General features: G+C 42.1%; 1 protein-coding gene across 1 annotated transcript in view; it reads left to right on the forward strand.

The window, feature by feature from the left end:
- The window catches only part of Myo31DF (Unconventional myosin ID), a 73,345-nt gene extending 62,596 nt beyond the window's left edge, over window positions 1–10,749 (forward strand). Inside the window, exons 19-22 of the mRNA XM_089544105.1 lie at window positions 2,776–2,877; window positions 4,832–4,945; window positions 6,108–6,262; window positions 8,389–10,749. Coding sequence (XP_089400231.1) covers window positions 2,776–2,877; window positions 4,832–4,945; window positions 6,108–6,262; window positions 8,389–8,563 — 546 coding nt within the window. The 3' untranslated portion in view covers window positions 8,564–10,749. The remainder of the gene's footprint in view (window positions 1–2,775; window positions 2,878–4,831; window positions 4,946–6,107; window positions 6,263–8,388) is intronic.
- The last annotated feature ends 951 nt before the right edge of the window (window positions 10,750–11,700 follow it).

Consider the following 11,700-nt stretch of genomic DNA (forward strand, 5'->3'; position numbering starts at 1 on the left):
TCGTTGTAACGCACCTCTAGATAGCGCTACAGTGCAGTTGCACATCTTTAAAGCATGTAATGTGAGCGCTTGGGCGACCCGGTGGGACACTGGCAAAGCAGCACAAGGACAGGATCACAGAAGAAAGCGCACAGACAGGGTGCTCAAATTAGGTGGCTTCTATTTAGTCATTAAGGCAGTTTACTGGTGCAGCATTCTCAAAATAGTATCTGACAGGAACAACGAGGGAGCATGCACGTGTGGTAGTTCATTTAAAAAAGTAAATCTGTCTTTAATGTGCACTGACATCGCACAGTACACGGGCCTCTAGAATTTCTCCTCCATCAAAGTCCAACCGCCGTGGCTGGCATCGAACCCACATCTTTCGGGTCAGCAGCCAAGCACCGAACGACTGAGCTACCGCGGCAGCCCAAAGCAGTCATGAACTATCTACGCATTTGGAGCACTGGCAAAGTTTCCTTGCAATGTGTGGCATAGTTCATGACTGAAAGGATCTTTTGTAAAGCAGTCATAAACTATTTGGGACGTTAAACTTCAACAAAACAAACCAAAATATCCCTTCAGCCTAATATGCAATTAATAGATATACGCTAACATGGATGTTCATGGCAAGATGCTACATTGTAAGCTGATGCCAAATGCTCGAGGTTTATTGGACGCTGAGTCGAGGATTTCATGAGACTACGTCCTAAGTGGGACTACCCCTTAAGCGGGTATGTCTTAACGAGGTTTCGCTGTATTTTCATACCGGGTTGTGCATTACAGTGGCTAGGACCAAATTGTTGTGGATAACTTGAGAAACAGTTGTTGCAAACTTGAGAAATTATGAGACTTGCACTTGCAGACAAGAGTAGGTACATGAGGGGCTCATTACGACATATACATGAAGGAAGCCAACAGCCACTGAAACCAGGGAAAGCATGAGGGAATTATGTTTCTAATTTGCAGTGTTGATCAGCGGGGCATTAAGTACATTTTACCTGAAAGATAATTGATTAGAAAGTATAAGAAAAAAGAAACAACCACGCACCGTCTGTGGTATCCAAACCCACAACCACTGTATGTCATCTACAGTGCTCTACCAACTGAGCTATAGCAGCAGCTGTCCAATCTCACACTTTAGAGTCTTATTTATGTTGCCTGTAGCCTAACCTTAAGTGTTCCCCAGTGCCACCTTCATTCATAGTGGCAGGTGTAGAAGGCCCTGCACTGCTGCAAATGCCACGTGGAGCATGATTGAACAGTGAAGGCAGCAGCTGTGCAAGAACCCTCTTGTACTACTAGGTGTTTATTTCATGGCCGAGGTCTTTCCACAGTGTGGTGCACATTTGTGTTAACATATACAGTGAAAGCTCGTTAATTCAAAACTCGATAATTCGAATTTTCGGATAATTCGAACAACACTACTTGGTCCGGCCAAGCTCCATAGAGATCTGTGTATAAAAAAGCCCGTTAATTCGAAAGCGAGTCGGTTCCGTTACGGATAATTCGAACTACGCGCCACCGCGTCTGGGCGGCTTGGCACACAGCATGTGGCCAAAAAAAAAGCACCTCCTCCGCATAGTTAGAGGCTGCGTACGTCCTAAACGGGGACAGAAGATGGAACTAGATAAAACCTTGGAAGAGTGGGTAAAGCTTAAATGGCGCCATCACTGGCGCGGTGGCCTGCAGCACCGGAGGGAAGGGGGCGACCGCGCTGGCGGCTGCCTACCCTCTTTTCCGCCCAACCTCCGCAACTCGCAACTAAATGCTCGTTAATTCGAGCCCTGTTAATTCAAAAATACGGATAAGCACTGTCAGCGCGGTCCCAGCCAACGCCCATGAAGGCTATGACTTCGGACGGGCGCTACAAATTACGTGTGAAAAACTTTTTTTTTCTTTGCGAGTGTCGTCCATGCTTCCACCCATCGGTCGGTCGCCAACGGAAGCACGCGCTCAGCCGCGAAGAAGACGCCGGCACAAGCGCTGGCACTCTGCCAAAGTTCGCTTCCCCCTTGATGGAGCTAACGTCAAAAGTGATGTTATCGCTGCGCAGCATCTTGGCGCGCCGCCAAGAAATGCGTCGGAGAAAGGGGGGGGGCATGACGGTCTGAAAACGAGGCTTGCACAACCGAACAAGCGCTGGCACTCTGCCAAAGTTCGCTTCCCCCTTTGCTGGAGCTAACGTCAAAAGTGATGTTATCGCTGCGCAGCATCTTGGCGCGCTGCCAAGAAATGCCTTGTGGGCCGTGACGGTGCCAAACGGAGGGAAGCGTTAACGACTGACGCTTTTTTTTTTTTTCAGATTCTTAGGCAAAAATCGGGGGTGGGTGGGTTCATTATGTGAGTGGGTTCGTTACGCGAATAAATACCCTACATACACCATAATGCAAATGGTTCTTGTCGGTTTTTTCGCGGCCATTCGATAATTCGAACATCGGATAATTCGAATGATTTTCCCGGTCCCGTGAAGTTCGAATTAACGAGCTTTTACTGTATCATCAAGGAGCTTTGATGGTGTCATAAGGGTGATTTTCATGGGAGCATGTGTGTGCTGTCTACCTTCTTAGCCTTCATGATATTCCATTTATGCAATGACCAAGTATAGGTTTATAAATGCACTCAGTAAGAACTGTGAACCTCGCGTGCGAATGCATTATTCCTTAGACATTAATTTGACATCTGAGGGAGCTTCTGAAGTTTATCCACATTGATATATCCTGTGCTATTTTATATTGTTGACTCACTGCTTGGATTCACTTCATGTGGTGGCGGTGTCCTGTTTTGTTAATGCAGACAGCTGAGAATGATGCCTGCCTGCCGTACATCACATCTGTCACGGGCCTGAAGAGCAAGGACAACTTCCGCAAGGTTGTCTTCTCTAGCTTTGTGATAAAGGCAAGTGAATGTTGCTACTATACCTTCAAACTTCAGAATTTCCTTTTTACAGTGCAGCTGTTATATGCCCATTCCTTGGTGAAGCGTCAGCGGAGATAAAGAGCAAACCGGAGAAGGAACCAAGAGAGGGGAGGAAGAATGATGAAGTGTGGGGAGGAGTGGCTAGGATCACACAGATGACGTCCTGCAAGTGGCGTTCATGGGCGCTGACCTGAACTAGTTCTGCCTCTTGGTGTTGTGCTTGTAATCAGTCACCAAAAGCAACATATGCTCCTGTCAATGAGCAATATCTCCACTCAGCTGTGCTCTCCTTTCATGTTGCCAAGAATTGTAATTGCCGACAATTTTGGAGGGGAATTTTCAATGTCATAGAAGTGGCTTTGAAACGGGGTAATTATTAGATATGACTGGAGGAAAGGAAAAGGAAACTACAAAGTAGAGTTCATTTGAAAATAAAACTGCTGGTTATAGCATCGTAAGCTTAGCTAATTAAGCTCAGTGGTATTTGCAGTTTAATGTGGTTGTAGAGTCTGCAGGCCCAATTGGGATCTGTAAAGGTGCCATTAGGGGGTGCTGTTTAATTTGTCTTTTTTTTTTCTGTTAAAGCATAGGTTTTCCTAATCATTGTCAATGGCTCGGAGTATTTATTTATTTTTATTTATTTATTACAGTACCCACAGCGCCGTGAGGCATTACAGTGGGGGGGAAGACGACTTAAACACAGTCGAAAAAGCAGGAAATGCAGATAAAAAGAAGATAGGCAAGCAACTGAATTTACAATCAAACAAGCAGACAGGTAACACTTTCACAATCATTGAAGAAACAATGGCTCAATTACAATGCATATTTCGCAGTGAGGAAAAAAAAACATCAGTGGAGGTAATGGTAGCAATATCATGGGGGAGTTTATTCCATTCTCGAATTGTTTGGGGGAAGAAGGACATCTTAAAGAAGTTCGTTTTACACCTGATCTCTTTAATTTTAAAGGCATGATCAAGACGCGGTGAGACATAATCGGGATGTCGCAAATAATGCTCCCTGTTAATACCAGTCTTATTGTGAAAGACACTGTGGAGAAATTTTAGTCTAAGAAGTTTCCTTCGCTGCTGGAGTGATTCCCATCCAAGGTCATTCTTTGCAGCGGAGACGCTAAAATTTCTGGAGTAGTTGGCATTAACAAATCGCACGGCCAAGTTCTGGATCCTTTCAATCTTGTGAATATCTACCAGCAGCCAAGGGTCCCAGACACAACAAGCATATTCAAGTACTGGTCTAATGTTAGTTTTATACAGGAGCTCTTTGGCTTTAGGCGGTAAATTCTTCGCATTTCTGCGAAGAAAACCCAGCACTCTGGAAGCCTTGCTAGTAATGTAATCTATATGGTCACGCCAGGATAAATTTGCAGTAAAGAAAATACCAAGATATTTATGTTTGAACTATTTTGACAATGTTTCCGCGTTAATACTGTATGAAAAGTCATGACATTTTTTTTTCCTAGTAAAACACATGTACACAGATTTTTTCACGTTAATATCCATGCGCCAAGTATTGCACCAGTTAGTAATCAAGGACAAATCATTCTGTAGGGCACTGCAATCGTTGGAAGTATGGATGACCCTGTATAGAACGCAGTCGTCTGCAAACAGACGCATTTTTGAAGAAATACCACTTTCAGCAAATAAATCATTTCAGCATTTATTCTGTACCTGTGTTGGCTGCACCTTAGCAGACTGTTATCAAAATTACTGTTATTAAGGCACTGTTTCCTTTTTCATATGGTAATTCATGGCCAGTCTAACATTGAGAACATGAATGCATGTATTGACACTGGGGCATAAATTCCCTAAAATTATTGCATCGAAGTAAGTATCATTCAGCTATGAAAGTGTGCAGCAATTGTCAAGTTGTCGTGGCAGAAATCACACCCATATTTCACTACTCTCCCTCAACTCAGGTGAACCGGCATAACCAGTCATCTGAACGTGCACTTGTGGTGACTGACACCTGCATCTACAAGATGGATGGCAAGAAATTCAAATCTCTGCGGTCACCTATCCCCATCAGCGATGTGAGTCTACATTCCCTCTTGACTTCTTTCTCCATTCACGCCTTGCTCTTTCTCCATTCACGCCTTGCTCTTTCATTGCTCTTAGTTTTAAAGAAGCTCTGAAACAACTTTTGAGGAGAGCACATCAACTCGCTCAATCACTGCATTGTGTTGTCATGAACACCTGAGCCAAAAATACACTTCTACATCTAGCAGAGAACCCACAATCACGTGCGAAAGCTGGCAAGCCCTTTACGGCGACATTTTCATGCTCCCCTTCTCCTCCGTCGCACACTCATGCGTATACCAGTTCAGAGATGGCTATTGGTTAGATTCTTTCAGGCAGCTACCATGGCCAGGGCCAGTAAGCGGAGTAGCTCCGACGGATCAGGAAGCTCCGCCCCCCGGTCATGGGGCTGGCGGAGAGGCGCCAACCTTTCAGCGTGCAAAAAGTGACGAGAGGAGAGAGAAAGGCACGAGATGCTGAAAATCAGATTTCGACTACAGATAACTCTGCTGCTGCGAACCGCATTGCAAAAACTTTTTGCTGGAGGATATTCCTGAAATGGCATCCTTTAAACATTGCAGGCATACCACAACTTTATTAGAGCCCCTTTATCTGAACACTGAATGGTAAATTAGGCTGGTAATCATGTATTTAAACAATTACGTTAGGATTCTCATGTTTCAGTTTAGAGGTCTCGTGAGCTTGAGGTGCACATTTAAGATTCGAGTCCCCCGGTTATTGTGTTTTCTGCTATAAACAGTGTGTAAAGGTTGAGTGCCTACAACTTCATTTGGCCACCGTATTTCAAGATGGCAGAAGCACAGAGATAAAAACCTTGCACTAAACATCAGACTTGAGTCGACATTTTATGCTCTATAGCATTTTAGTTCTTGTGATGTGTTTTATGGCAAGGGCACTCACATTGCTTTCAAATATTGAAGGTAAGTCATTGTTAGTAAATAAGTTCTTTTTGACTATGCATACTGGTCACAAGAGCTAAATTCATATAGGGTGCACTAATTGAGCACCACATTCTACATTGCAAAGCTAGTTTCTTGTACTGCTTGTAGGTGTGCATTCCTCCAGGTGCAGAAAATGAACCAAGAGAGCAAAACATAGTCGATGTGCTTTTGAGTAAGCCCCACTGTAGCCCCCTTTTTTCTTTTTCTTTTTAAGCTCACGGGAATCAGCGTGACCCCTGGGCCAGACCAGCTGGCCGTGTTGCACCTGCGAGGCAACAATGACCTGGTCATCTGCCTGGTCACAAACAACACAGCCGACAGCAACAGAGTTGGAGAGCTGGTTGGGGCTGTCGTTCGCCAGTGGCAAAGGCAAGTTGGGCCTCTGCCTTGTTTTCAGTTATCATTTTCTTCTCTTTCTCGCCGTTTAATGCTGCTGACTCCTGTATGTTTAGTGCAAGCTGAAAAGAAAAACAAAGTATATGAAGCTGCATAACTCTTAACTCCACTGTTCTCTGTGCTGTTAATTTCAGCTGACTACCCTTTCGAAACTGTAGTTAACCTATTTGCTGTTTTTAATTTGAGTGTATAGTCATTTCATGCCTTTTAATGCACTTTTATTATCTTTTTCACATTATGCAAACATTTCAGGAAACCTGGAAAAGCTTTATGTGAGTGGCATTGCCACTGAAATAGTTAGGAAGAGAGAATGCTTCCTATTTTTGCCTGGTACATTGGGGCAAAAATAAATTTTTGCACTAATCTTGGCACATGAGGTGGAATTGATTTCCGCATTATCTCATAAGATGGTTGTCATCTGCTTCAAGTATGTCAGAGTAATGTTTATTTTTCTGCACATAATATTTTCATGTGAGGGGTGGTTTCTGTCCTATCAAATCAAAAGCTCGTGCTTAAATTTTATCCTTGGGGGAACTTTTCTTTATATTGTTACTGACTTCCTGGAGCACATCTATAAGTTCACTTGAATAGGCCTGCATACTAAACGCTGTGTGTAATGCAGACTATGGTTCTCTCATAATGAATGTTTGTAGCTTTCTCGGTGAAACAACTTTTGTTTTCTTGAAAATAAGAAATACAATCGCTAACAAAGTCAAGGTGTAGTGCAATATTTTGTAACCCATATGAGTTCTGAAACATTGTATGTACTGCACCTTTACTCTCTCAGTGGCTGTTTTTCTTCTCTTCAATTTTTATTGTCTGATGTGATCAATTTTTGTCAAATCCTGTGGTTCAAGTAAGCAGGCACGCAAGTTGAGACAAAGGAAGCGTCCTTTTCACCCGATGGGGTACAAGGATAGTCTGGAAGTAGGGGTGTGCGAATATTAGAAATTCCGAATACGAATCGATTATGTTTGATATTCGGTTCATATTCTTATTTGAGAATTTCCATCGAATATTCACCAGTGATCTTATACCGCGCCGACTTTCGTAATTTCGACCATGGCAAAGCTACAATATCTGGGCAAATTAGCTGACGATCGAGTTTGAAGTGCCAGGAAAACAATGCAAATGCGTCCTGTTCGCTTTCTTTTCCGGGGTTTATCGCATGGACCGATTGCATTCTGACGTTGGAGTCGTAATAAGGGAGTAATTACTCATTGACTTCCACCTCTAAAACATTTGACTAGACTTGGAGTCATGTGAAATTCCACAAGTGGGCTTTCCCACATATGACACTTGGTAATAAGATGGCCGACCACTCACTTCGAACAATCGCAGCAAGAGAGCACACTGTTTCTTCTTTGATCCTTCCATAATGTGCTACATACTTATAATGCCCACACCCATGCCATTTGTCCCGTCGTCTTTTATAAATAACTCTTCTAGCGTGAGCTCTGCTATCTCATTTTCTCATCTCAAGATTTGCCTCTTTATCTTTTTCTGAAATATTTTTTCTTACTGAACAGATATTTGATATTCAAAGCCATTTTCTTCAGCATATTTATATTCAATTCGTATTTGAAAATTTCAATATTCGCACACCCCTATCTAGAATTAAAATGTAAACTTCATGTTGTTTGGAATGTGCAGCTTCCACTTATGTGCCCATGAGTTTAAAAGGCCACCTCTGTCATTTGAAACCGCATTTATGCCTCAGCTGAAAATGTCACAAATGTTTCTTGATGTCTTTGGTGTACTCCATTTTAGAAGTTACACCAAGCAACGGCAACCATTGTGAGGTGCAAATGCAATTTGGAATGGGATGGAGATCCTTCTGCTTTCTCTGATGTTAACCTAGTATAAAAGGCTTGATTTGTATTCATCTGATGTCTTCCTTACAACTTTGATAAGCACTTGCACAACCAGTTGTTTATGTCTCCTAAGTAGTCGTCTCATCATAAGATAAGCCTTCATAAGGTGCTTTTTATACCCACAGGCTAAAATAAGAATCCAGACAGCTCTCGAATGCAAACTAAACATTCCCCATTACATCTGCTACACCCTATTGCTGTCCTGCTGTTGCGGTGACTTTGCAGGTCTCAAAAGCGAGACCTGCGTGTCATGGTGTCTGGGCAGCTGCAGTGCATGCTGGGAAACAAGGCACGCAGCTTGGCAGTGGAGAGCACGTCCAGCGTCTCGGTGCCAACCTTCAAGAAGGCACCCAACAATGCCCTGGTGCTGCTGTGGCCAAAGGACAGGGCATCTGCGTAGTGATGATCCCTGTGGCGTCCAGCTCTCTTGGCATGAGCCTTGCATGCACAAGCTTGTGCCTGTTGATCCGAAGCATTATGTGTGCCTAGCGTGTCAAAGCTGTAGCACAGCATGTGGAAATAGCTTGTTTTAGGTTTGACGAGAGTTGTTCAGAGCTTTATGCGTTGTTTTTGTTTTGTTGTTTGTTTTAATAAACATCTTTGTTTTCACTTTTCTCAGCCACAGACGGCTATGGAACAAAATTAGGTATAGGAATGCAAAAATCTCATGTGGTCTTGCCACCTCTGGAAACATGGATTGTTCTGATTCAGCTTTTATAAAATTGTACATCAGATTTGCTTGTTTGCATCTAGACATGCTTGTGAATTAACATATCACAGATACTATCTGAAAATGTGGGCTATGAGAGAGATGCTTATTGTGACACTGTCCAGGAACAGAGTTTTCTCTGAAAGGCACCAGCTTTTCTTTGAAAGGTACCAGCTACTAAAAGATCATTGTTAGGGCTGCACGTTGGATTCCTCATTTGAGTTTTTGCTTCTTAAGTGATTTATTTTTTTCATCATTTTCTAAGCAGTGACAAATACATTAGGCATGTTCCTCCTAACACACCTTTTGCTTGAAGTGACTTCTAGCAAAGACATTGACTGTGGTGGTGCTCCATGCTGTTGCGACTACTGCAAAGAACACTGAAGCTAACTTTCTGCGAAACTTGCAAATACTGGAGAATGGAGCGCAAACCGTAGAAATGTTTGAGGTAGCCTTGGTGCACAGAGAAGCTGGTTCCACGCAGTTCCATGTCAAAATGCAAAATAGTGCAGAACGCTTTGCATTAAAATTGCAAGAGAAGTTTCAGCTGTTTTTTTATTATAGCTACAGTTCTGATAAAGTACCTAATAATACACATAGTTTTTGAGTTCTAAACAATAATTGTAATTGTTCTAAAGCTGATTTTTTCAATATGTATTTTGAAATTAAATTTAGCAACAAGCAAATTTTGTGTGTGTATAATTATTGGAATTATTTTTAGCCCTAGGTACACAAGCGGAGAACAGGTTCAGAGCATGGGAATCTATAGAGAAAATGCATATGTGGATGCGAAAGTAAAGAGGCATGCTTTTCACGCATGCCATTCTGAGTCCACTGTAGCTATTCAGAAAATCTCTGCTGAATATTTTGTGCCAGCAAAGCCCTTTTAGGTCGTTACAGGATGTAAATATTGTTTAGTGAATTATGCCATCGTATTTGTATGCATTGTTTCCATATTTGTATATGATTTTGCCAAAATGAAATGCTTTGAAGGACATCTATGCATAGTGCCTTAGCCACTGGAATGTGCTTGTGCCTTCTTAATGCAAGTTTAGCTGATATGCTCAGAGATGTGTAACTGTGGAGAATAATTTTTTCTATTTTAAATGATGAATATTTGCTTCCCTTTAAATTTGTTTGTATGCTCATGAGGCTGATCAATGTTGCTACATGTAGTAGTGGTTATGTTCATGTCAAGGAGAGCTTCGAAGTACCCAAGTTCACTGAATTTCATCTCATAAGAATATGCATGCAGCTCATATAACCAAATCAGCTGCTTGCAAGGTTTGCTGATGTCTCTGCGGAACCCCCTTTTACGAAGAAAAGTATGTTTGTAGTTGGTTGTGCCCATATGCCCAGCGTAAATCCCAACTTCAGAGAAGCACAAGTAATTAATAACCTTTATAACCTTGATGGCAAAGCGCTGTCCTAGCTTTGAAGTGCGGACATCATTAGCAGTAAACCCTACTAAAAGATTGGGAGATGTTGAATCTAATTGCCTAAATGACGTGTAATGCATTGGATACTATATGTGCCACACTGAATTAGAAAAATATTACTAGTGTAACATGACCTTCTGGAGACTAGTATTTCTATCCTCTCTGGGTGTTGCATGTGGCATCAATGGCACAACATGCTGTGAATGTGATGGTTTGAATTTATTTTAGTTAACAAGGCTTTCTTTGAAGTGTCCAGTTCATCATGCATTTTGTCTTTGAGAACATCTATTTGCTACGAATCGATCTCTGTGATGCTAATTTGCATGCTATGCTTACAGGTAGCCCCGCATCAATTTAGATATTCAAGCTTGCTTTGTCTTGTTTCTCAAGCAGGCAATATTTATCTTTCATACTGTAAATAAAGATACACATTTAGTATCTGTGAAGTGTGCATATACACGTACCACTTTTGAGGACAGGAAATACTGCAGATGCCACAATTATTACATCTCGAAGCAGTACCTTATCTCTTGATACCATCAAGGAACAAGAGTCTTTCTTTTGCACATTGAGAGCATTTATACATAAAAATGCTTGTTTTGCATAGAACATGTTTACCACTGTGGGTAAGTAATGTAATGTTCAACTATATATGATCTAAAGAAGAGGTAATGCCATGACCTGCATCCATCTTGCATTAGGAGACAGCCGTTAACAGCTTCAGCTTATCCTTGTCAGAATGAAAATCAGGAAAGGAAAGGCGCAGTAACTGCTTCAAGAAAGCATCCTCAAATGAGCTGCTCATCCACCCCCCCACTTATCGGAGCTTCAATGGCCAAATAATCGTTCCTCTGATAGGCACCAGCTAGCACCACCGGTATCACCTATAAGAAATATAACCAAGAAGGTAACACATGTGCAGTGTGTGGTAAATCTGCAGAAACAGTTGAACATCTTATTATGCTCGAATGTGGTGATATCCATCCGGATGCCGATGCAGCTAGGCAGAGTCACTCTCCCTGAGAGTTTAGAGGTAAGAATGGTCATGTGAATGAATATGCTGTGGAAGTTTGAAAAAAAGTGATTGGAAGATTGGTGGCTCAAAAGCGGAGAGGTGACGTAAGATTACAAGTGTAGGTTAACAAAATGTATTTATAGAAAATGGCAAATTTATAGACAGATTTATAACACCTTTGAATATGAAGAAAAAATGAATGAAAAAGGGAAAATTACACCGAATGTACTGCTTAGCCTCTACTTCGAGAGAGAAAAACGCTCTGCTTTAATGAAAAAGCAGAGAATTTAGCCGCCATTTAAAAATCACTGGCAGGCTACTCTGCATGGAGAAGGGAATTTGGGAGATAAAGGCGAAAGGAGAACGGTGCCGAA

The sequence above is a fragment of the Amblyomma mixtum genome, chromosome 5 (genome assembly GCF_055824585.1).
Source record: "Amblyomma mixtum isolate Tamu chromosome 5, ASM5582458v1, whole genome shotgun sequence".
Taxonomy (NCBI): Eukaryota; Metazoa; Arthropoda; class Arachnida; order Ixodida; family Ixodidae; genus Amblyomma; species Amblyomma mixtum.